Below are 26,574 nucleotides of genomic sequence, written 5' to 3'. Positions count from 1 at the left end.
CCCTCTCAGACCTCCTCTAGCTCTCAGACCTCCTCTCTGCATGTCTCCACCCCTCACCCGTCTCAAAGTGGTATTTATTTTTTGCCGTTTTATATAGCGCGAACTCGGCCCGGAGGTATTGAGCAGAGCACCAGTTACATTTTTTTTTTATTTTTGTTTGATTTTTGTTTGTCACGGGCAGGTTAAGTGATTTGGCCAGAATCACAGGATGTTGAACTGACGCCAAGACTCAAGCCCGTTTTCCCAGCTCCCAAGTCTACAGCGCTGGCCGTTAGACCACATCCTAAGGGGCAGGGGTGGGCTTCATAAGGGTACCAAGAACCCTTAACCAGAAGCATGGCACTTACATGGCCGCGTGGTACGCCTGGTACATGCAAGTGCTATTGTGTGCTTGACCAATCACGAAATGACCTTCCTGGGCAAAGAAAACTGCATGTAGGTGGCAACAAGATACTTTAAACAGTTGACATAGCCCCCGTGTACTGCACCGTAATAAATAAAACACTTGATGGTACATTTAAAAGTAAGCTCCTTCCTATCGCGACCTCGGAGTCATGGCGCAGTTGTTACATTGTAATGAAATAGTATCTCGGGTACTGGGACACCAATTTTATACCGTATAATGCACAGATATTCTGAAACAAGCTACTGCCACTTACTCCAGAGGGGAGGCCACTGCAACAGTGGGAGTGCCTAGAAACCAGCACAGCGCTTACTTCAGGTAGTGAGTGCTCCTAAAAAACCTTAATTACAACCTCAGTAAGGTGGGTGTTTTACTAGGATGGTTTATCTTACTTTCAGAGCTTAGTGGGTGTAGTTGCAAGATCACCAACAAGGCACTTTTTAGTCTCAAGTTCTGCCTTTCTCTCATTAGAAATACAATAAAAATGTGAAAACTATATTACTGTCAAAGCATAACTAGCAGTGTAAAATGGATTCCACAAATCCTTGTAGTTAGAAAGCTGTACTTGTTGACGGTATGCAGGGCTGATTAAGGAACACATCTTGCTCTCCCGGGACTGAGGCACTCACTTTGTGCTCAGAGGACTTACGCCCATTAAGTAACAGTACCTAACAGTACAATATAATGCAATACAGTGCCATGTGCCCAGCATGTTTGATTAGTTTTTAAAAACCTCCAATCTTTTTAAGAAGTATTACAAAAAGTGATGGATAGAATGCTTGAATTAATCTCAGCCACTGGTAATTACTTTGGGCACATCCCAGTCCCTCGTTATTTTGCCCACCATACCACCTCAATTTGAACCCAGCCATATTTAAATCAGTCTTGACCCTGCTCCAGTAGGAACAGTTCAGCTCAAACTGTCAGGCCAGGTTTTCTTTGTAAACTAGGATTTCTGAAGTTCGCTGGGTCAACGTACAGCCATTAAACTAATAAACACTGCCATTGGCAAAACCAGTGACCTCATTTCCCCCTATTTATTTTGGTGCTGTTGTGCTTTCTAAGTTCGAGGTGACATGGCCTGCCTGCGCATCTTTACTTTCTTTTTATCTGTTGATTCTGGACAGACAGATTTTTAATCCTGTTTTCCAGCTTTGCATTACCACATTTGTAATGCATCACAGAGTTAAGGGAGTAAACAAAGTCCACAAGAAATAAATATTCACAGGAGGCCGTGCACATGTATTATAGCTAGGCCCACCAGGTGGTGAACTCCGCTCCCATTGCTGAGTTTTCGGATCTATGTGGAGTTCAGAAAAACTCCGCTCCGCATAGAGGAGTTTTCCCTCCCTCATTCGCCAACGGTAAGTCGGCGAGTGAGGAAAAACCAACATGAGGCAGCTTCCCAGCGAGATTTCTCAACATGGGCAGTCACAGATAGTCGCTACTGCTTCGCTGAGAAACCTTCCTTCGCGTTAAGGAAGCTGCAGAACGAGTAGAACTTTTACTCGAGCTGCAGAAAAAGCAGCACCTGCTTGCCCTGCGCGTGATGCAGTTCACACTTTTTGTACAGTGCGGGAAAAATCACCCGCCACTAATAATCACCACGAACGGCATAAGCTAATGCACTCCGCTGCGTACGCAACTCTGCGTAGCTTGGCGGAGTATTTTTGTCACTTTCGGAACTCCTTGTACTCCACCCAGGCCTAATCATAATGCCCTAAGAAGCCCTCTTGGAAAACAGCAACTGCCCTGCCTGCCGGCCCCATTGTGTTTCTGCATTAGGCACAACAGCCGGGAAGGTCGGAGAGTGGTACCTTCTTTGCAGGCGCTGAAAAGGCTGGGAAGCTGAGAGCTGTTCTCACATCAGAGAATTAATGTGAGAACGTCACACCTCTTGACTACATCTATCCAAACAGAACCACTTGCCACCCTTGGAGTGGAGTGTGTGCCCTGACATGTTGGAGTGTATAGGGGCAACACAAGCCCCTCTGTTGTGATCAGGATCACTCTATAAATTCACTCCATCACTGAGTGCCCCAGCTTCACTTGAAAGAACAGGGCTATTTAGAACAAGCGCGTAAAAATTAAATATTTTACATTACTTTTTCATTTACAGATTTAACTCTGTAAATTAAAAATAAAATCACCTATGTGATTTTGTAGCCCTTTTTCTGTAGTTTGTTTGGTTCAACCATGCCATACAGCATCAGGCAAGCTGGACATCATAGCTTAAAACCATTGGCAAAACTAATAGTTACCAAAGGCCACCTGTTGTCTTTGCAAATGCTGGTTTGCCTTGCAGTGGTTAATCAGTGGGCCACTTAAAGCGTTTTACTTATCCATACATCTTTTCCCATCTCCTTTATGATTCACCTGTCATTTCCTATCCACCTGGGGCTTACATGCTGGCCTTTTTAGCATCTAAAATGAAATAAGTTTGCATGGAGGTCAGTCAGCCACTCACTGCTAAGAATCATCATCACCATTATTATTTTTTCAGCAACCCTAATCCCAACCTTGCTCCCAAAAGAGTATGGCAGTTGGAGTTCGATCCTCTCGTTCATATCCTGTTTTTGCAGCAGGTGCATTAACCATTGTGCTCTCATTGGGATGCCATCAAGGGTTAGTTACACACTTCCAAGAAGGACTATACCTACATTCCTGTATTAGAAACGCAGCCTTCCAGTTGCCCACAGATGTCGGCTGCATTGAATTGACCCTATGGTGCCTCACTGGTAGACCCTGGTCGGGCCCGATTGAAGGTACCGTCTGCTCGAGTTAATAACCGAGGGCACGCCGGCACTCCTAGAGTTAATCCGTTCCCCGCCAGAGTCTGGCAGCGCGGCCTGGCAGCTGCAGCTGCCGAGAGAGCCGCGCGAGGACGAGCGCCGACCTTCAGAGCCCGCGCTTTCGGCCCATGTATGGCCAGCACATGGAAGCAGCCGCTGGATTGGCCAGGCCGGGGCGAGGCGAGAGGTGACAGGCGTTCCTCAAGGGTACACCTGCTCTGTTCTTCTGCTGACCCAGTCGTGTGGCTTTAAAGGTGTCCCAGGCCTCTTGTTTGTGGGACACACTCACGTCACACGCTGGGAACGTTTGGCAGCGAGACCAGTGTGATATACCGTGATTTCTGTCCAAGCTCTGCCGAGTGTAAGCACTGGGCTGTGGTAATACGATGCCCCTGTTTTACTCCAGAGCTCTGGGTCGTGCGGGATGCGGTCCTGGGCCCGTGTCCCGGTGCCTGCATTCCTTCGGATGACCTGAGAAACGCAGCATACCGACATGGCGGTCAGCATATTCACACATGAAATGGATGTTTGTACAGCACAGTGTATTCCCTCGCGTCTTCTATATAGCAGCTATCACAATAGCTAGCACAGTACACGCACTCCGAGCTTCTCTAAGTTGTTTTAAATTATTTGCTTAAATATAAAGTAAGACCTTTACAAATAATTGCCTGTTAGCTTTTATTTAGACGGCCTTATTACCTCCCGCTCTGGTACTTATTTCACATACCTAATAGGTCCTAAGAAAATTAGCGAGCGGTCTAATTTGAATGTCTAATGAAGTCACAAATAGAGTGATGTTGCATGAAGGAACGCCGCATTCTAGAATATCTCTTATGTAAAAGGAATTGGAATACTTCACTCAAGATACTGAAGTATTGCATGTACGTGTGTGTGTATATATATATATATATATATGTATACACAGTATTTGTATTTATATGTACAGTAAACAAAGCTGCAAATGTCTTAGACCAGCGTTTCCCAAACCTTGGGTTACGACCTACTCGGGGGTCGTGAGCTGATTTTTGGTGGCTTGTGAAAGACTAAGTAAAAAAGAAAGATGCCTTTGAATTCTGTATTTATTTTATTACATGTGCTGCCCTGCAGTGACGTAGGTTAAATGTCGGGTTATGTTTTCTGACTATTTGCTGCTTATTTATGTTTTCTTAACATGGGGATTGGTATATCCAAACTCCTCTCACTTTGCTGTCAGAGAAAGAAAAATAAAGTGAATAATATGAGAATCGTGCTGGGGTACAGAGCGTGCGAAACGCTGTAGGATGTCATTGAATGTAACATACAACGACTGAAACCCTATTTCCACTCATCATTTGTGTGGGATATAGGTTTATCATTAAAACTATATCTGTGCACATTTAGTTGCCATTTCAATGGAAAATATGCTGTCTGTAAATGAAGTGTGCTAACACACGATGCTTTAGTTACATTTAAAAAATCACCTGCCTCGTTTATTAAAGCTAGGTGGGTTGCAAAAGTTTGTCAAGCTATTACGTGGGTTGTGGTTCTAAAACGTTTCAGCACCACTGTTTTAGACAATTAATGAGTCTACAGTGAAATCATAATCCATGAATTTAGAAATATTTAATCACTTGCTTAGTATGTATTAATGGACTACATACCACATATACTTGAGGTACAAAAAAGATAAATCTGGGGATTAAGAAGCTTCTTGACCTTAATGTTGTCACACATATTTAGATCTAATGAGGTTGGTGACATGGATGAAATGATACTAAAGCAGCACTGTTTTCTGGGGATCCTTGTAATTTGGTCCCGATCCAAAGTAAGCAAATGTCCCGGGCTGGTACTGCCTGACTTTGTCCCATTGAAGTACTATCCAGGCACAGGAATTTGGTGGTCTTTGAACAACCTGTCACCTGAAATGCCTAGAATGGAGCCTCTGATAACACAGACCGGACATGGAGTGAGTGAAGAAGGCAGTGATTCACACTTCACCCCTCTTTGGTTAAGTTTTGGACGCGGCAGTTTAGTGTGTATGAGTTCATAATGTACTGTGTGTGTACTCCTACAGGGGGGCCTGGTTGCACAGTGGGTTCTGTACTGTGCAGTGTGTTCATGCATAGTTTATGAAGCATATTCTGTTTCGGGTCTGTATACAGTTTAATTATCTTATACCACACAGGATCTTATACTGAAGAGGCATGATCATGCTGTGTGTGGTACACCTTATAGAGGGCCTTTTACATTGCAGATGGAAAACAAATCCTAGTATACAGGGGCTTCTACTCTTTTGGAGTTTCATACACTAGAAGGGCTCAACCTGTACTTGGGGCAGTACACATCTTCACAGCTCCCTGTTCCTTTTTCCCACCCACTCCTGCATAAGACGTCCTTCAGTTGCCCGTCTGTACATCCCACGTTCCTCCATAGGCGCCTACCCAATATTCCTCAGCCCCCAACAGCATGCCCCAGGCTGGAGTACAATCTTGCACTTGAAAGTTAACTGTAAAAGTTAGCAGCCATCTCAAATATACAACCAAGCATGAAACAGGAACATAGGTGGGTGGGGCTAAGGAGGAGAGCGAGTAGAAGGCGTGCAAATATAAAGTGATAGGAGGTGGGTCACAAGGAAAAAGGAGCGATAAGGTACAAGACAAAAAAGGTAGATGATGGGGAGTGTGCAGTGGAAGAAAGAGAATGGGGAATTGATAGAGAAGGCGCACGTGATATGGCAAAGAGTTAAATAAAGCAAGCTGCATAACCTGGGGACAAGAGAAGGTTGAGTGAGGAACTACAAGGGAGAACAAGATAGAGGCAGAGGAGGAAATTGAGAGAAGGCAAAGAGAGAATTATTGGGTCGGAGCTAAAAAAAAAATGTGAGGGACACTTATGGGGCCAGTGTGGAAAAAGAGACGGGGAAATAAAGGGGAAGAGCAAAAGGGACAGGAAAAAGCAGAAGAGCTGGGGACTAAAAACGAGAGGGAGCTATAAAAAGGGCTGAATGAGTTGGAAAGAAATAGATATGGTGATAGTAAAAACGAGCAGGAGAAAGATATATCGTGTGCAGAGATTGCACAGGAGGAAAGAGCTTGTTAAATGGAAAAATAGAGGAAGAGGTAAAGAGATAAAGGCGGGGGGGGGAAAGGAGACTAACGATGAAAGGCAGAAAAAGAAAATATATAAAAGATTAGAGAAGTTGCAGAGAGAAAGAACAGTAGCAGAAAAGGCAGGAGGAGAGGTGGCACCCACTGGGCAGTAGTTACCCTGCCCCCACCCCGTCTGTGGGAGTGGGCAGCAAACTACAAACACAATTAGAAGAGTTGTGTGCTCTGCTAGGAGGCAGCACTCGGGTCTCTGCAGCAGGCAGATCCAGTCAGTCACTGTGGAGCATTGTGGGAAGCAGAGGTGATCTTTGAGATGATCTTGTAGTCGTTTGTTCGAGGGATCAGAAGTTGTCATTTATTGCTATGCTGACGATGTGCACTTTAAGACCGCTTTACTAAATGACGTCATATTTCTTCGACCGTGCCTCTAGACTCCAGTAGTTTATGCAGGACTACCTTTTCATGTCGAACCGGCAAAAACAGTAGCTTCTTTTGCTCTCCCATAACCCCTTGTTTTTTTTTTCTATTTTAGGTCACTGCTTATAATGCTTTTGCACTTTTATGTCCGTTAATGTTTTTCTCTTTGTATAATGTAATTCTCATTTATTCTTACAGTTACGCTACTGTGTTCTGTATGTTTTTGCTGTTGATATATTCAATCAAATATTTTGAGCTAAGAAAAAACGAAATAAGTTAGAACCCGCATGGAATCTATGCTTTTAAGCCACAGGAGCACGTTTATGGGACTTGCTTATGAACAACATGCAGGCGTCCCAGTTTCTGTAAGTTAAACGGATAATTCAGTATTGTTTGGTATCATGCAGCTTTGAAATCTGAACAAATTGGTAATGAAACGTACAGTTGTTCGTAACAAGGGATCCCCAAAATTCTTACCATAACCCTGACAGGGAGGCATTTGCTTTGGGCTGTATTTAATCCCCCGTTTTATATGCTGCTTGTTGCGCGGTTTTCACTCACTTGTAACCGCTACCTTGTGAAGCGCACCGATGCCTTTGACTTGATCGCAACATGGAAACTGTAACACTTCCCCCACTCGATCAAACATTGTTGCCTTGAACAAATCGCTTATATCCACGAGCACTTATTTGTTCACCAGTGAGAGTTTCAAATGGCGAAGTAAGGGGTGCCTTGGTGTAGCGCAGTATGCGGAAAAAGTCATTGCACTTTAAAGAAATGAGATAGGTTGCCCGCTCATCTTCTGTGTCTTGGGGGTGTACTGAGACAAGTGCTCAAACTGCGGAAATTCGTTCTGTAAACAGGAAATAACCCAGAACACAGGCACACCATCTGGGGGAAAATGTTAAAAGTACAACCTAACACATTTCTGAATAGAAAACAAAGTATTCGGAAGATCTCATTTAGATATTGACGTACTTATTTTACAGTTCCATTCCTAATGTAAGTTCGATATTATTAAACTTGATTTTTGAAAGAAATTGTGTTTGAAATAAAGCGCTATTAATATATATATATTTTTTTTTATTTAGAAATTTTTTTTTTATTGGCATACAAAAGAAGGTAGTACAAAAATATATATATACAGGTCTGAGTACAATGGTGGCGGTCATATCTATGGCAGTCCGTTCGTGGCAGCGCGATTGTTCTCCCTCCACTGGAGGAGAAAAGAAAGAAGAAGAGGAGAAGAGAGGGGGGGGGGGGGGTGCGCACGTTATTGTCCTTTATTGTCCTTTATTGGGTCTTCCTCAGGAGCTCGTCGAGCGGGTCCCACATGTGCATCTTGGCTTTATGTTCTTTTGAGAAAGTGCCTGTAATGTTGTCGGCTCCTCTCAGGAAGGTGACCCAGTTGATCCATGTTTTGAAGTTTGCTTTGGCTGTGTTTTTCCAGTTCGTTAGGATTATTTTAAGGGCTGCTGTGAGTAGTAGGTCTAGGAGTTCTCTCTCTTCTCTACTTTTTAGGTTCGCTGTTAGGTGCTCAGTCACCAGGCTGACGAAGCTGATTTCCAGATCTGTTTTGAGCATATCGTTCAAGAAAGTGTTGATTTGTGCCCAGAACTTCTTGACTTTCACGCAGGTGAAGATGAGGTGTTCGAGGGTGCCTTCCTCTTTCTGGCAGTTCCAGCATTTGTCTGAATCTGCGATGCCGACCCTGTGGAGTTTGGATGGCGTCCAGTAGGCGCTGTGGAGTAGCCAGTATTTTGTTTGCGCTAGCTGTGGGGTAATTTTGTTTGTTGTCGCTGAGCTCCACATTTTTGCTCGCTCTGTTTCATTCAGTTGCCTGCCCAGGAGCGTCTCCCATGTGTTAGTTGCTTTTTTGTTCTGCGCCAGCTTGGATGGGCTCAGGAGCTTATAGATCTTTGCCGTTTGGTGACCTGCTGAGTTGAGGAGCTGCAGGTACTTGATGATTCCCGGCTCTCCTCCGCATAGGTTGGCCTTTGTTATTGCTGTCTTAATTTTTAGGAAGTTATAGAACTCTTGGTTCGGGAGGTCATGTAGCTGCTGTAGGTTCTGGAACGTCAGCGGTCTTTGCCTGGTCTCCGTTTGGCTGGGTGTGCTGATGCCTTTCCCGATCCACGTGTCGTTATGCAGTGTCGCTCCCTGGTAGGTCACTTTAGTGTTGAACCAGATGGATTCCCATGTTGTGCCTTTCAGTTTCTGCGCCATGTGCCTGTCCACTTTCAGCAGGGCGTCTCTCGTGTGTTTTAGTATGGCGCTGGCTTTCAGTGGGTGCCGGTTCGCTGTTAGGAGTGCTATTGGCTTGAGCCCTCCCAGGATGTCCTGCTCGACCTCTAGCCATACTGGCATGTACGTTTGTGTGGCATCTACCCAGGCGATACCCTGTCTCGCCAGACATGCCGTCTGGTATGTCTTGAAGTTCGCCAGGTTAAGGCCTCCGAGGTCTCTTGACAGTCTTAGTTTTTGTAGGCTTATCCTTGGTTTCTTGTTTTTTCATAGAAAGATATTTATGAGTTGGTCCAGTTTTTTGTGGAATATCTCTGTCATTGGGAGTGGTAGCATTGTTAGCGTGTAGTTTATTACCGGTGTTATCATCATTTTGATCGTTTCAATGCGTCCCCACCAGCTGATGTACTTTGGTGACCATAACTCCAGCCTCTCTTTTATCTTCTTCAGCGTGAGGTCTTCGTTGTGTTGCAGCGTTGACGTGAGGTCTCTCCCAAAGTGGAGCCCTAGATATTTCAGTGGTTTCGTCTGCCATGCCAGGCCGGATTCGCCTAGGACTTCTCTTGTGGTGTGGACATTCATTGGCTTACACTCCGATTTCTCCTTATTGAGTTTGTAGCCTGAGGCTTCTGCGTATTCACCTATTGTGGCCATCAGAGCTTTTATTGACGTGGAGGGGTTTGCTGTTGTGATTAGGATGTCGTCGGCGTATGCCGCTAGTTTGACGGTCTTCTTCTTGAGCTTTACGCCCGTTATCTCAGTATTGTCCCTGATTCTGGCTAGCAGGGGTTCCAGAGCGAGCAGGAAGAGTCCGGGGGAGAGGGGGCATCCTTGTCTGGTGCCTCTGCCCAGCGTGAGCGTTTCGGATGCGCTCCCGTTTACCACTATTTTAGCTTTCGGTTTGTTGTAGAGGGCCATGACCATTGCCGTGTACTTCCCGCCTAGGCCAAAGGCTCCCAAGCAGTTACCCAGGAAGGGCCACGAAACTCTGTCGAAGGCTTTCTCCGCATCCAGCGCTATCATGACCGCCTGTTCGTTGCTACTTGCTGTGTGGTTGATCAGGTGGCACAGTAGCCTTGTGTTGTCCTGCGACAATCTGTTTTTTATGTATCCCACTTGTGAGGTGTGGATGATGTTTGGCAGGATCCTGTTTAGTCTGTTGGCTAAGACCTTTGCATAGATCTTGCAGTCGACGTTTATTAGCGATATTGGTCTGTAGTTCTGGGGATATTGTGGGTCTTTCCCCTCCTTGGGAATTATGGTGATGTTGGCTTCGCACATGGACTCCGTCATCTTCCCGTTTTGGATGCATGTGGAATATGTTTGCGCCATCAGTGTCTTAATGTGTTCGCTGAAGGTTTTGTAGAATGTTGCGGAGTAGCCATCCGGTCCTGGCGCTTTGTTCCGTTTCAGTTGGCATATGGCTGTTTCAATCTCTTCTTCCGATATGTCGGCTTCGAGCGACTCCCTCTCCGCCTCCTTTAGTTTCGACAGATTTGTTTTACTGAGTAGATCTCGTCCTGCGTCTTTGCTTAGGGTTTGATCTTCAGTGTACAGTTCTTGGTAGAATTGTCTGAAGACCTCTAGTATTCCTTTGTTCGTTGTTTAGGATGTGTTCGTGCGATCAGTTATTGCCGCTATCGTGTGTTGCCTTTGTTTTGCCTTTAAGTAGGACGCCAGCTGCTTCCCTGCTTTGTTTGCTGCGCATAGGTTGACTGACTTCAACTTCGTCAGCCAGGAACCCGCTCTTTCGCTTAGGATCTTGTTCAGCTCGTATTTCCTTTTTGTGAGCAGGGTGAGCGTGTTTTTGTCCGTTATGTTTGCGCAGTGTCCTCTTTCCAGTGCTGTTATTTCCTCCTCGAGCTCAAGGATTTTCTTGTTTCTTCCTCTGTTCATCCTGGCTTTGATGTTTATCAGTTTCCCCCTTAGTGTCGCTTTGAGGGCGTCCCATACGGTGTCTTTCCCTACTTCGCCATTGTCGTTGTGTTCGAGGTATTCTTTGATTGTGGCTTCAATTTCTTTGACGTTCTCTCTGTTCTGGAGGATGTCATCATTCAGCCTCCACCTCCTCGTTGGGTTTTCGTTGTGTTTCCCACTTAGAGTGAGTGTTATGTGAGCATGGTCCGAGACGGTGATTGGGGCTATCTCCGTTTCCTCTATGAGGTGCGTGTGTGTGTTGGACATCAGTATGTAGTCTATCCTGCTGTAGGAGTTATGTGGGTGTGAGTAGAAAGTATACTCTTGCGCTGTCGGGTGTTGGAGCCTCCATGGGTCTGCCAGTTGTTGTTTAGCGCATAGGTCTTTCAGGGTGTTGTTGTTGTTGTTGGAGTTATGGCTTGGTCTGTTTGGGTGTCTGTCTGTTGCCTGGTCCATTGTCTTGTTCATGTCCCCAGCTGTGATCAGGAGGTCCTCTTGGGGGAGGTCTGATAGTTTGCTGTCCACTCCCTGCCAGAATTGCTTGTCTTCCGAGTTAGGACCATAGATATTAACCATGTGGATTGTATCGCTTCCTCTCTGGACGCTTGCTATGAGCATGCGGCCATCTTCGTCAGTGTCCACTGCTAGTGTTGTTAGGTTGGCCTTCTTGCTCAGGATGGTTATCACCCCTCTTTTTTTCCCTTTTGCCGGCGAGCAGAGTACCTCCCCTATCCATCTAGCTTTGAGTAGTTTCGCCTCATCTTTAGAGAGCTTGGTCTCTTGGAGCATGTATACATCTCCCTTTAGTTTCGACAAGTAGTCCAGGATTTTCCTTCGTTTGACCGGGTGGTTCAGTCCTTTAACGTTCATGGACGCTATCTTCAGGTCGGCGGACAGGCCCGCTCTTGTTGGGTCTGTCATGGTGGTCTCGTTGCATCGCTTGTGCTTTGCGTTCTGCGCCCCCCCCCCCCCCCCCCCGGGGTGTTGAATGGGAATAGAGAGATAGGAAAAGTATAGGGTGCCTGTGGAGAAAGGCAACATTCTAGGTCCTTTGTTCGTAACACAAACGGCGGCTCTGCCATGTACTGTCATGTCCGCCGACTTCACTCCCCCCCCCCTAGCCCGACCCCCTCCCCCCTCCCCCCCATCAGTAGTAAACCGGGTGTGCGACAGCAAGGGTCCTCACACTCCCTCCCCCCCCAAGTTCTTCCTGAGTCTTTAGTGTTGGCCGACCCCCCGCCCTCGTGGTTGCTTAAAAAAAGGATATGGTCGTCGGTGTCTTGCCTGTTCTTCCCGTGGCCGCGGTGGCCTTGCTGAGGTAGGTATGATTGTTCTTGCTGTGCGATTGCTCGCGGCTTATTGTTCGTGTCTCGGTGGCTGTGGTCTATCTTGTTTTGTGACTGTCTGAGGTAGGATGTTGTTGTTGTTGAGGTAGGTTGTTGTCATATTGTTCGTGTCTCGGTGGCTGTGGTCTATCTTGTTTTGTGACTGTCTGAGGTAGGATGTTGTTGTTGTTGAGGTAGGTTGTTGTTATCAATGTCAGAGTGTCCATGCATGGTTGCGCATGCTTGTTACTCCAAGCCTATTGTTCGTTGTGATCAGAGTCTCTGTGGCTGCGGTTGCTCTTGTATATGGTTGTCTGAGGCAGCTTGTTACGTTCAGAGTCTCGGAGCTTGGTTGCACATGCGTGCTACTTCAAACATTCCTTCTTATTCGCCTCCTTCGTGTGTTTCGTCAGAGGATGCCCTTCTCTTTGCCCCAGGGCTCGGCAGCTCCATCTCTTCAGGTTCCGGGCCTTGTAGGTATCGGTGTAGGTCGTTGGGGTCATCGAAGATTCTGCTTCCGTGCCCATCTGTCACTTTCATCTTGGATGGACCTGCAAATGTGAATGCAATGTTCTTTTTTCGCAGATGTTCCCTTTGGGCTAGGAAACCTTTCCTCACCTCGACTGTTAGTTTGGAGAAGTCTTGGGTGATGGTTACTTTGCTTCCGTTTATCATCATCGGACGGCCCTTCCTGGCTACCGCGAATATCGCCTCTGTTTGATTTTCTCTCAGTGGTTTGCATATTATGGGTCTGGGGGCGTTGCTGTTCATTTGCTTCCTGGCCGGTATGCGGTACGCTTTGGTGATCTCCAGCGGTTTGTCGAAGGTGAGTCCCGTTATTTTAGGTATTAAGGCCTCCAGCATCAGGGCGCATGCTCCCGGTGTATCTTCTTCCTCTTCGGGCACTCCCAAGAGTCTTATGTTCCCCTTGCGGCTCCTGTCCTCTTGCTCCGCCACGGCCTTTTGTAGTGCCGTTGTTCTCTTTATCACAAGCCCCATGTCCTTATGTGTTATGTTTGCGTTGTCTTCCAGCACACCAATTCGCTTCTCTGCCTCGTCAATTCTGCCATTGGCTCTGCTTTGCTCGGCTCTGATTGCTATTAGCTCCATCTGAATGCTGTCTACTGTTTTTTTCGTGGCTTTTGCCAGCTCGTTCCCTTCTGTTATTTTCTTCAGGAGCATGTCCAGCGTTATTGTGCCATCCCCATGGTTGTTGCGCTCTTTGCCCGGAGAGGGCGGTGTCTCATTCTTGCTTTTCTTCAAGTCGTTGGCCCCTTGTTTCCCGTCCCTGCCTGCCATGGCTTCGGTCCCTCTTTTGGCCTGGTTGAACTTGGGCCTCCCTTCTGTTGGCGGCTGTCTTTTTGCGGCTTTGTCTCCTCTTTCTCCCTCTTTGTCCCTCAGGGTGCTTATCGATGTTATGGGGTCGTCTCTGAACCTAGGTGGCCACTTGACCACTCTGGTTTTAGTCCTATGCTCCGCCAGCCTCCTGCGCTGTACTTTGCTCTGGTGGTACTCCTCACTGTTTCCGCTCCGCAACTCGCCGTCGTCTGCCTGGGCTTGTTTCTCACTACGCCGCTGCTGTTTCCTAGAACTTCTCTTCTGTCTTAAGATGTCTTAAGATGGCCGCTGTTGTTGTTGTTGTGGAGCCACAGCCTGTGTCTGCCACTTACTAGTTCCCGTGGTTTGCGCCTTGTTGCGCCCCTTTTTTTTTTTTTTTCTTTTTTCCGCAGCTAGAGGGGTCGCCACTCTTGCCTTGTCACCTGCGCTGGTCCTCCGCCTGCCTCTTACTGCTTCGACCAGCCGCTGCAGCAAGTTAGCCTCTCCGTGTCTCTTTCCCTTTCACAGAGACGGCCTCGTCGTTGTTGGCCTACATGTATCCCCCCCCTCTGTGCATGGATGGTCGCCCTCTTGACAGCTGCTCCGCGGCGATATTTGTCTGAAACTCACGGTTTTGCCTGTGCTCCCCCGCGAGCTTGCACCCTGCTCCTTGCTGCTGCCTCCGTCTGCCTGCTCTGGCCGCTGTTCTGCTGCGGGATGCTACAGCAAGATGGCCGCTCCGTGCTTCTCCTCCTCTACAAAGATGGCCGCCTTATCGATGGCTTCCCTGCTGCCGCCGCTGTGGTGTGCGTAACTGGTTACCCCTTAGTTCTCCGCTGCCATCAGAAATTGCGAGTTTGCCGCTCTGACCTGCTCGCACTATTTGTCGGGCTGTCTATCGCCAGGGGTGTTCCGCTGTGAGGAGCTTTAGCTTTAGCAAGATGGCCGCCCCGTGCTTACTCCCCCTCTACCAAGATGGCTGCCTTGTTGTTGTTGTCTTCCCTGCTGCCGTAGCAGCTGCCGCTTCCCGGGCTGCGTTTAATTACTGCCCTTTTGGCCTTCGTCAGAAATTGTGAGTCTGTGAGAGAAACGGCCAGCTCGTTCGTTGCGCTGACCTGCTTGCGCTGTTTGTAGAGCCGGTACTCACTTGCTTGGTCGCTGCGTCCAGCAGTTGTGCCGCCCGCTCCGGTAGCTCGCCGTGACTGCCTCTCTCTCCCTCCTTCCTGAGACGGGGAGGGGGTGCCGGGGCGGTCGGGTATTGCGTTCTGGGTTGATCCGCCTGTCGCTTGCGCGGCTTGCTGTCTTCCCGGTCTTCTGACTCACGCCGCCATCTTGGGATCGCTCCTCTCCCCCCCTGGCCGTTCGTCTTCTCCCTGCCGTCACCTCGTTCTTGGTTCTTTTTGGTCGCAGAGCCTCTCGTGGGGTGCCGGTTTGGTTCCCTCACACCTCCTTTGCTTTTGGCTCCGTTTCTCTCCGTTGGACTATGATGCGCGCCGCTCGTTAAACTTGGGGGTCGGGAGCTCCGGACTTAGGTCTCCTGCCTCCTTGCCATCCAAGCCACGCCCCCGCGCTATTAATATTTTTAATTGGAAGTGGGAGAGTGGGTCATGTTTGACAATGGTAGTGTGGTGCTTTTAGGAAGCATGACGTCATAGCAAAGCAATAACATTACAGTTTGTAGTTATTGAATATCTAATTGTATGGTTAATGCTGGTGGAATATACACTGGATGAAAAGATGAGCCTAAATTCATCTACATCTAGCCACAGATTCCTTACCTTTGAATTTCCCAGTCGTCAGCCTGGAACCTGAAGAGTTTCCTTCGAGTAGTACCCCTGCTCGCCAGTATGTGGCGTCCGTCGGCTCTGCGTGATGGCGGCATCCAAGCCGGAAGTGATTTCTGCGTCACCTATATAGACGCCACCTCGACGTGCTGGTGTCAGTTGTCTTATTTTCTGTGCCAGCTAACCGCTGATCTGTGAAGAGAGCTACCCTCTGTCACTTTTTGATAGGATTTTTCTACCTTTTGTCGACCCCTTTTTTTGGTCCGTCAAATGTTCTTCGTAGGACTTTGGGATTCAAGTCATGCGGCGCCTGTCATTACGCCATGGCAGTGACTGACCCCCATTTGGCCTGTATGTGGTGTCTGGAGTGCTACCAAGACTCAGTCGTGCTCCGACTGCCTGGCCCGAAGGCTTTGAGGGAGACGTCCCTGAAGCTGCTCGCAGCCTGGCAGTCAATACCATTCCTGACTCCTCCGAGATTACGATCCTGGTGAAGAGGAAGGGCCCGGCACCGCTCCAAAAGTCCCAAGTCCTCTTCGTCCCACCAAAATCGTCTGGGCATCCAGATAAGAGGCACACCAAAACAGTTGAAGAGCCAGGTCTTCAGTCTTGACTCTGAAGTCTGCCAGCGACGGGTCTGTACAAAAGTGGAGGGGGAGGTCGTTTAATGTCTTAGCTGCCACCACTGTGATGGATGCGGGGTGTGTGTACGAGGCCAAATGAAGGAGCGCAAGTGTCAAGAGAGCTGGTGAAAGTTCCGTCTATAGTTGATGTAGGCAGGTCCAATGTTGTGGAGGGCTTTGTAGGCATGTGAGAGGATCTTGAACTGGCATCTCTCGTGGATGGGGAACCAGTAGAGGTCTCAGGTGGGGGGCGATGTCAGTTCGTTTAGGGAGGTCCAGGATGAGTCTCGCTGCAGTGTTCTGTATGGTCTGGAGTCTTCTGAAGAGGTGGGTTGAGATGCTGGTGTAGAGGGTGTTGCCATAGTTGAGGCGGCTAGTGACGAGGGCCTGAGTTATGGTCTTTCTGGGGTTGGTTGGTATCCATCTAAAGATTCTGCGTGGCATGCGAAGTGCGTGGAAGCTGGAGGAGGCGACTGTGTTGAATTGTTGTTTCATGGTCAGTTGGCTGCTAAGGATGATGCTGAGGTTGGTGCATGGTTGGTCAGTGTGGGTGTGGGTGTAGGTCTGAGTTCTGCAGGCCACCAGTTGTGGTCCCAATACGGAGGTGGTCTTTCTGAAGATCAGTACTTCAGTTTTGTCAGAGTTGAGTTGCAGGCAGTTGTATCATCCATTTGGGTACGTTGGTCATGGAGTCGCAGAAGCTAGTGAGCAAGAGGATCAGTTGAGTGTCTGCATAGGAGATTGTGTTGAGTCAGTTTGATCTGACGACGTCTGCGGGGGGGAAGGAGGTCATGTAGATGTTGAACCCGGTGGGGCTGATGGATGATCCCTGTGGTATGCCGCATTTGATGTCTTTGGGTGCGGTAAAGTGAGACAGTTGGATGCTCTGTGCGTCCTGTAAGAAGGAGGTGATCCACTTGAATGCATCTTGCTGTATGCATATGTTGTAGAGTCTGTTGATGAAGATGTGGGAGACGGTGTTGAACGCTTCAGAGAGACCGATGAGGATAAGGGCCACAGTTTCTCCCTGGTCAAGGAGTGTTCTGATGTCCTCTTTGGCAGCAATCCCTGCGGTCTCTGTGCTGTGGTTTGCCCGAAATCCTGAATGTGAGGTGTCCAGTCGGTGGTTTTGTTCCAGCAAGTAAGTGAGCTACTGGTTGATGGCTTTCCCAAGTACTTTTGCCAGGTAGGTGAGCAAGGAGATTGGACGATAATTTTTTTAAATGCTGGGGTCAGCGGAGGCTTTCTTTAGGAGGGGGTCTGACGTCTGCGCCTAGCCATCTGTATGGGAAGGTTGCTGTGGAGATGGAAGTGTTGAGGATGTTGGCGAGTTGCGTGTTGATTAGGTTCATTGTGAGGTTGTAGAGGTGGTGGGGCAGGCGTCGGGGGGAGCACTGGAGTGGATGGAAGAGACATGATGGTTGAGGTGGTCCAGGCGGTGGTGAATGGAGACCAGGTGGTAATAGTTTGGCTGATGTTTGCTAGTTGGTTGAGGTCGTTGGGGTTGAGGGTTGTAGTTTGAAATTGTTCTAGATGTTGGTAATCTTACTGTGGAAGTAGTCAGAGGTAGTCATAGAGTTCTTCTGGCGAGGAGCAGATGGTGTTCTCTATGGCTGTCGGGTTGGAGAATTCTTTGACAAGTTTGAAGAGTTCCTGTGTGTGGTGGCCTGCGGAGTCGATGCGGGTGGTGATGGCTGCTTTCTTGGCTTCTTTGATGTGCCAGTGATAGCTGCTAAGGGCTGTTTTGTGAGATGCCTGTCGGTGGAGTTCTTGGTTGTGCCCATCCATTCTCGAGTTGATGACAGTTGCACTTGGTGGTCCTGAGTTCTGGGGTGTGTCAGCTGGCATATTTGGAGGTCTTGTTGGATTATGTAGGTTTCAATGGGGCGACTCTGTTGGCAATCCAGGCGGCGAAGTTCTGGACGTCCTGATAGAGTTCTGTTGAGGCCCAAGGTTGGAGAGTGGTGAGGGCCTGTGACCACTGAGTTTTGGTGACCTTGCTCCAGCTGCGGTGGGAGAAGATTTGACGCCTGGTGATGGTGTCCTGGGCATCAGTGATGGTGAAGTGTGCCATGGTGTGGTCAGTCCAGTGAATCCTGTGGTATGGCTGGTTTTGATTCTGTCTCTGGAGGTGAAAACGAGGTTGAGTGTGTGTCTGACTTTGTTTGTGGGTTCGGTGACAAGTTGGGTGAGGCTGATGTTGAGGTTCTCCAAGAGGGCAATGGAATTGGCATGGTTGGGTTTGTCAGTGTGGAAGTTGAGGTCACAGAGTAGGACGTAGTGGTGAGAGTAGATTGCTGGGGGGTTGGGGATGCCTCGCAGATTGTTGCTCGAGGTCCCGGGATCTGTAGGTGTGGGTGTCTCTTATTGTGGTCTTCGCATTGGTTTTTAGTAGGATGTTGAGATGTTCCATGAGAGTTGTGGGGTCGTCATCGGTGTTGGTATATCTGATGGTTTGAAGGCGATGGCGATACCTCCGCCTTGGTTTTTGGCGCGATCTTAGTGAATCTTCTTGCAGGCTTCAGGAATGGCAACGGTGATTTTGGGGTTCGATGAGGGGTTGGGCCAAAGTTTGGTGATGAAGGCAATGTCTGTGGAGAGGGTGGTGATGGTGTCCCAGATTTCCGTGGCATGTTTGCAGAGTGCAAAAAACCACCACTGGGTCTGGGCTTCTAACAGCAAGGCTGAGCCACAAATCACAATTGAACAAAAAAATGCCAGTACGGTCTCGAATTTTAGTACTCAATCCTGAGCACCACACGAATTATACACTGTGGTACCGTGACCTGGTTGTGTCCGAGTAAATCTTTTATTTTATTTTTAGAATTTTCTCAAAAAAGACATTTGGTTATTAATTCACCAATTCATTGTACATTACAAGACCCCCTATACACTATATATCATTTTGCACAATATTTACAAACAGACCTTTATACAATTACAAAAATATAAATTTGTTATATTCAAAAACCAATCGTACTCTCATACACGCACAGCCATTCATCACTAAATACATATGGGGCAGGCATTTGGGGGTATGCCAATGTTTCTACATTGCAGGTGGCAGAAAATATCTTTCTTCGGTACCTGTTGGCAGTCCCGGGCAGTGTTTCCACCCTAATTTGCCACACACAGAACTCGGTGTTCCGTACTTGAAAGATATAGTTAAGATTCAACCAGTCTTATTATGGCATAGAGTTTGGACCACTGAAAGATGTAATGAGTATCGACAATGCCAACAAAATTAGATGGCTGCACTATGTCAAAATGTTTTTGTCACAAATAGGCCACTTGGAATATTTTAACGATCCCCTATTAATGCTACAGGTTTCTAGAAAGGCACTTAAAAACCTTTGCATGATACACCTGAGTGACCTAAGAATATTTAACGAAATGACTAAACCCACAGTGGTAGCACATCACCTCACCCTGGTTACTTGTCACATTCAACCTTACATCTTGCTACCTATAAAGAATTTTGAGAGGTTTCTACTAACACGCCTCAGACTTAACATCCTGCATAGATCCTTAAGTTTTCCTGAAGTGGAAGATTGGTCACGATCACTCTCTAAGTGTCCTTGTGATGATCTGTCGGCTCAATCATACATGCATGTTTTATTTTTCTGTACATTTTACATGGTACCGAGGAAAAAATGGATTGCCCCACTACTAAAATGGAAATAAGACTATGCCGCCCTGCATTCTTGGCAATTCAGAAACTGGATAAAGTACTAAATGTTGCCTCTGTCACTGCCTTTCTAAAGACTGTTTTTAGATTTCGGAAATCAATTATAATATTAAATTTATTATACATGTTTTTATCATGTGTAACTTTACGGTTCTTTCTTAAATATGAATTTTGATTGTGATAAGACAATTGTACTTTTATGGTTATTTTATATGTACAATAACCGAATAAAGTTATTTGATGATGATGATGATAATGATGAGTTGAGCCTTTTATAAGTTAAGTGGTAAGTTAAAGGATGTGCCCAGAATCACTTCTAGTGACGTCGTTTCTGGTGCATGATCAAAGAACTGGAGCCTAAGTAAAGTGTAAAATGTTGTCACAGGCCACGGAAGGTCTAACTATAGTCCGATTCCTTCTCTGCTGCCAAATAAAGTATTTTTGTGTACAAATGTTATCTACTATGCCACCGTGTCCTTGCAAACCTTCCTAAGAGTGTGCTCTTGATCGACATGCCGTAATGTATGAATGTAGAAAGTATTTGACTTTGAGATCCTCACTCTGATGTTCGCTCTCTATATGGATCACATTCTCTTCCAAAGCCAGACGTGGTCTATCTGCATTTCTTTGATTTATTACATTCACACTCAAAGCCCACATGTAATATTCTATGCTTTATAGGTCTGGCTTCAGCCAAGACCTTTTAAATTTACTAAAATACTATTCATAATATTGTAATTTATAGGGGCTTTCAGTCAGTCCTCTTCATCCTTTGATTTGTTGTCATTACCATATTTCTTCCACCCACCACAGCATACAAGGGGCGGTAGGGCAGCCCATTTCAGACATTGGCTAACTTGTGGGTGACCACATTCTGTTTTTTCTCAAGGCACATAGCCTCAGACATAGTAGGTCCCTTCATTGTCAGTGTCTACTTTTAGTAATGTGTGATTTTGACATCCAAACAATAGTTTTCCTTTCGGGCTTTTTTTAATATTGGACAGGGCCCAGCAGCTCCCCCAAATGTTAAGTTTTTGTTGTTGTTGCTATGAACCTACTTCACTGCACTCCAGCTAGACTACATAAACTGAACTTACGGGAGAGTGAATTCTTGCTGGAATTGCAATAAGGGGACTGGCTCATAAAAACACTTCTTTTCCAGTGTCCTCTTCTTACTCAGTATTGGGACGAAATTCAGACTCGCCTATCAGCTAGCTATCTTCAATACCCCGATCCTATTAGATTTATCCACGGTGATCTTAGGTCCATGGACCTCTAGGAATAAGATGAACCTTCAAACCATTGAGATAGCACTACTTGATCTCCTAATGGCGATCGATGTGACGGTCATCTTGTCTGAGTAGAAATCCATTAATAGTCTTTCTTTCCACACATGGTGGGCTTGGGTTTTTTTCTTTAGCAAGAAGAGCTCATGGGTCTCAAGCCAACTGACCAATATATCCCCAGAACTCCTCTGCTGTCTGGTACTCTCTTGACAAGTTCGGTGTTCTGGAGAAAAGCAAGCAGTTACACTTATCACCACCAAACTTGGGACCTTAGGTAATGTCCGACATCTAGACTGTTATCCTACTGCCCTTACTATTTCTCCCCTCCTTTCCGCCCAATCCTTTCCCCGACTTCTCTCTTGTTTGCCTTGCGTACTCCTTATGCCGCAGACATATCTTATACTACAGATATATATATACAACTTTATTCTCTCTTCTCCTATCTTAGGGGGGAGGGACTTATCTCACCAAGAGAGGAAAACCACGTGTGCACTCATTTTAATTTCGTTACCAGTACATCTGTTTCATTTAAATTTTGACTGTCTGCTGATTCTCATGTTGATCGAAAGGTAAAGTTTTACAAAAAATGACAAAACAAGCATTTACAAAGACAAAAGGCTGGCAGCCAACGCCAAACCTATTGGTTTTGCCAATACTTGTTTTCTAGTAGAGGCACATATATGGGTAGCGTAGTTGGGAATCTGTGCTTTATAGTAACAGAAAGGTCCCTAGCAAGGGCTACCACTGTCTAGAGCCAGACCCGTGAGCCAGTGTTTTACATCTGCAAGTGGCTGGCACGGGCGGCCCACGTTGACGCTGCCAGTCCAGGCAGATGAATTGTCTTAAGTGATTCGGGTTGTATTGCATTCAGACGTTGCCCTCTTGTTCGAAGAACTCTAAGATTTGGTGAGTGAGTATTCCATGAGTGTGAATTTTCCAATTGTATTTTCAGACGTTAAGGAAAAAAGGCCTCAATGGTTGTGAGAGCCCTGATGCTGACGATTACTTTGAGCACAGTCCACTCTCGGAGGACAGATTCAGCAAACTAAATGAAGATAGTGATTTTATGTTCAAGCGAGGCCCTGTAAGTACTTTTTTTGTTTTCTCTCTACTGTTATGTGTTGATCCTTTTTATTAACTTCGTCATTTAGGCTCTGAACAAGAAGGAACACCGTGGGTGTGACAGCCCGGACCCCGACAGCTCCTATGTGCTCACTCCACATACGGAAGAAAAGTATAAAAAAATTAACGAGGAGTTTGATAATATGATGCGGAATCATAAGATCGCAGTGAGTACGAAAGTATGGCTTGTGCTTTTATCTTGTGCATGAAGAGGCGCAACCACCCCAATCCCATGCACCCCCCTGCTCTGCCATGCAACAGCAAGGGCATGCCAGTAACATGCGTTTTCAGAAGTAGCAATTCCACCTCGTTTTTATCACTTTTATTTCGATGTAATTTTTTTATTCACATTTTTGTTTGTTTTTGTTAGAGCGATTATAATAGAAATTTCTGTTCTCGTGGACCTAAATAAGTTCTGGTTAGGGAACTCTAAGCACACCTATAAGCTGGTAGTTTCTTTTCCTGATCTGCCTTCTGTTTTTTCACCTCCCGCCCCCATTAGAGGAGATGCTTCCATTTGTCTTTTCCTAAATGTATATAGGTAAAGATAAAAGGGAAAAGCAGTGAGTGAACTTCCAGTGTTCATGGAAGGACAGGATCACAGAGCTTGTTCCGAACCCATCCCTTAGCTTACCTCAATCAGAGAAACCTGCACTGCTGCATCATTCCCCCATTACCACTGAAGTCTCATTTCCCGAGTTATCAGCTTTATTAAATTCAAAGCTTCTTTCATAGTGAAGTTTTCCTCCTAAGGTGGTGGTAGAAACTGACTTCGTAATTGAGAAGCAATTCCCATTTATTTACCACTGCCTCCAGCTGCAACACTAGAGCATTCTTCTATTTCTTTGGGAGTCGATTGTTGCTAAAATCAGTGTATGAACTGGTGTATTTCGTCTTTCAGGGAGCCTCATTGTGGATGTCTCACAACGTTCTCAGAAGAAAAGGGAGCTTGACTGTTTTTCTGTATTGTAAAACGTAGACAAAGATGCCAATCCAGAGTCCAAAATGGCCTGCTTCAATATACATATGTAGCTTTAGATGGTCTTTTTATAAAATTTTCTTTAATTTTAGTGATTTAAAGATGCCAATCCAAAGTCCAAAATGGCCTGCTTCAATATACATATGTAGCTTTAGATGGTCTTTTTATAACTTTTCTTTAATTTTAGAGATTTTTAGTTCTCATAATTTTTTCCCCTAGTTTATTTATTTGCCAGTTTTTATCTTACTTATGTGTATGTGCAGGCGTCTGTTTGCTTTGCTATCCTGTGATGCCATTGAAGCAGGGGGAGTTTGGCTAATAGATCTCAATAGACTTCAATTTCCTTCCGCCTGGATCAACACTGTAATTTATTGAAGTGAATTTACTGTGCATTTACACATTCAGGAAGTGACATTAGTGAGGAAACACACACACCCACACACCACACACACCCTCTCAAAGTATAAAACTTACACATACTTTGAGTAATTGTATACTTTACATGTGTGCCTAGAGTGGGTTGAATGGATTCACATATGCTGTGTTCTTGGCACCCAGAAGAGTGACTAGTATTGGATGGAAGGTTGCAGTCCTCCATTGCAGCACAGGTGATCTCACGGTTTGCTCACCTACATCAAGTCCTTCCAAAATGTTTCAGGTTTCCCAGTCCCACACAGCATGCCCCACCTCCTCAGTCTGTTTCCGTCTGTGTGCCTGAAGCTGCTCCCGTTGTCTGTCCACGGTCTGAATAATGCAGTTGAAGCCATCACACTCTCTGCCTCTGTTCCCTCTTATAAATTACCAGCAATACTGCTGTTCTCCAGGCCCCTTTTCGGGCACCCACTGCAGACTGATGAGGGTGGTCTGCAGGTCACAATGAAGCACATTGATCCAGTGTGTAGAAATTTGACATAGTTGCTCCAAAAAGTGAATAATTCTAGGAGCATTGCTGAACATAAAACCATTCTTTTAAAAGATGAAAATAATTAATAGATATAACAGTCTTGTACAATGCTAACTATAGCCAAGGCGGTACAAAAGGGGGTGGTGATGGACGGAGCATCTGAACCAATCCAACACTCACACCCAGTCAAACGATCTGGGTTTAATCCATCACCGTTCTTTAGCCCACTCTGCCACCCCAGTTCAGACATGGCCATATGCAAATCAGTCTGACCCTGTGCCTCATGGGAACAGTCCAGCCCGAACTGCCAAGCTATGCCTTCCCTGGACCGGAAAGAAGCTTCCTAGGACCAGTTTCTGGCATTCCAGCCGTCTTCATCCAGGCTTGCTTGAATCCAGTGGCAAAATGGGCGAGGGACTCACATCTGAGCATACCCTGCCAACTTATGGCGAACAAAGCGGTACAAAAGGGCGTGGTGATGGACGGAGCATCTGAACCAATCCAACACTCATTATAGCCATGGCGAGAAACCTGATTCGTCTTAGTACTATAGTTTATGGAAAGCTTATTTTTGTAATACTAATCTGTTCTAGACTCGTATGCTGTCCATTACTTTCAGTATCTAAGAGATTCATCACTATTTCAGAAAATTGTATTGAGTGTTTGTGTCTTGTGCCTTGACTCAAACAGTGTTTGACATCCATGAGGCATCTGCAAAAGGCATGCCTCCTTTTTCATGTATCTTGTGGACCTCGAACCCTGTGCTGATCGACCTGTCAAGCTAATCTGTAAACTCCTAATTGAGCACAGTAGACCAGCATGTTACTCACTGTCCTTATGTGCGGACATCTTTACTTATCATGGCTCATGTGCCTTGTATTCTTTAACACCTGCCACCGCTATCACAGTTTCTTTAATGTAGTCTGGAGCGACCTGTCCTATCCAGGCAGACTGCAGTGGAGTAGCACTGCAGTTGGAGTAGCAGTTAGACCTACTTCCACACATCATGGATTTTTAAATATTCTACCGAGATAAGTTCTGCAGTGGATGATGAAACTGAGCCGCATGACATGAACCAGTCAATGGGCACCGCTCAGAGGAATCAAAGGAAGATGAGTGAGTGACCACAGTCTCCTTCCCTATTTTATCTACAAAGGCAATCCACCTCAAGAACTTACTTTTCAGTAAAAAATGTTTTTCTCTTCAGCCCACTCATGAGTTGTCAGAGAGAGATCAGATATATAACATACAGGAATGGACAGTTCGCTCCATTAAGATAGTCATTGCATAGGAACCCGACCAACACATTCAGCATTGTGGCTGCATTTAAAGTAAGCTTGGGCTTTATGCTGTTGAGAGACGAACACTACAGCTGTCATGTTGCCAACTTCTGTGGATGGAAGTGTATAAAATTTTACCTGCAATATCGCTGCCAAGTTGTGGTGCTGCCCCCGTTTCAATCAGACTTTAGATGTATCAAACACAGGGTGCCAAAAGGATCCGCGCTCAGCCTTGTGCTGTTTAACATATATATGAAGCCCCTAATCTCTACTAAAAACGCATAATATTTGCTTAGTTAATTATGTGGATGACCTACAACTGATACTGTCTCTTAACAGTGGGATGATGGAAAAACTTTTCAGTCCTGTTTAGTGGACATTGTACAGTGGATGAGTGCAAACTCCCTTAAACTAAACGGTGACAAGGTAGAATTTCTGTGTTATTGGTGATAAAGATCTCAATGCCACTACCCTCAAATCTTTGGCCATTTCTGACTGAGCTGTCTTCCTCGGAGGCAAAATGAAACTTTGGAGTTATCTCTGATGACCGTCTGTCTTTAGGGAAGCATGCCAAAAAAGCGGTTGGTGTCTGCTTCGCTATGCTTTGTGGCCGCAGAAAATTGTTTCTGGTTCTACCTGCTCAAGCCTTAATTGCGCGGAGTGTTATTCCCAGTAGACTGGAATACTGTAACAATTTTCGTTTAGAAGCCCCCGATTACCTGATCAAGAGGTTATACAGTGTCCAGGTGGCTGCAGCCAAACTGACGGTGAATAGAGCAAGGAGATCCTTAGCCTCCAGTGCTCTTAGGGAACTTCATTGGTTACTGGTAGAGCAGTGGATTGTATTCAAATCCATGTATCTTGTGTTCAAAGCCCTACAGAAGGGTCAAGAACCCCTGCAGCTTAGATTGAGAAGATATTCATTGGTCACCAAATGCGAATCTTACACAGGAATATAGGTTCCAAGAAGATTAGACAAGGGGGTAGCACTTTCACAGTGAAAGCTGCAATGCTTTGGAAAAGGATACTGTCCATCCTCAGATCCTCAGCAGACTTGCTGAAATTTAGAAAAGCCTTGAAGACCTCGCTGTTCCCCCAAATATGAATTGTTCTTGATTTTCCTTAATAACTGAATGCCTACGTTTTGGCACGGTTTGTAATTTTCTCCCCACTGATAGATAATTGCTGCACCTAGCGCCAGGATACCAGTCTGGTCACAGTGAGTTCTAGAAATACTATAAATAAATAAGAAGCACACTACAGCAGTCATGTTGCCACCTTCTGTGGCGTATTTCTCTGCAGTGACCGGGTATGGCCTGTACAGTAGTGAGTGGGTACTTCAATGACCTGCAAGGTTTCCGTAAACCAAGGCCTTTTTATGAGGTTAGCCGGCATCAATCGATCAGC

The 26,574-nt window shown here is 46.1% G+C and overlaps 1 protein-coding gene across 9 annotated transcripts in view; it reads left to right on the top strand.

Moving 5' to 3' along the window:
* Positions 1–26,574, top strand: part of MEF2A (myocyte enhancer factor 2A) — a 475,560-nt gene that overhangs the window by 337,685 nt on the left and 111,301 nt on the right. For 4 of the 9 annotated variants that reach the window (XM_078683121.1, XM_078683117.1, XM_078683120.1 and 1 more), the window contains exon 4: positions 22,034–22,171. In XM_078683121.1, coding sequence (XP_078539247.1) covers positions 22,034–22,171 — 138 coding nt within the window. Of the gene's footprint in view, positions 1–21,834; positions 21,967–22,033; positions 22,172–26,574 lie in introns of all 9 variants that reach the window. The other 5 variants (XM_078683123.1, XM_078683119.1, XM_078683122.1 and 2 more) reach the window with 2 other exon arrangements.

The sequence above is a fragment of the Lissotriton helveticus genome, chromosome 3_1 (assembly GCF_964261635.1).
Source record: "Lissotriton helveticus chromosome 3_1, aLisHel1.1, whole genome shotgun sequence".
NCBI classification, from domain to species: Eukaryota; Metazoa; Chordata; class Amphibia; order Caudata; family Salamandridae; genus Lissotriton; species Lissotriton helveticus.
The sequence above is the reverse complement of the archived record's forward strand: the minus strand, read 5'-3'. Positions and strand labels throughout refer to the sequence as shown.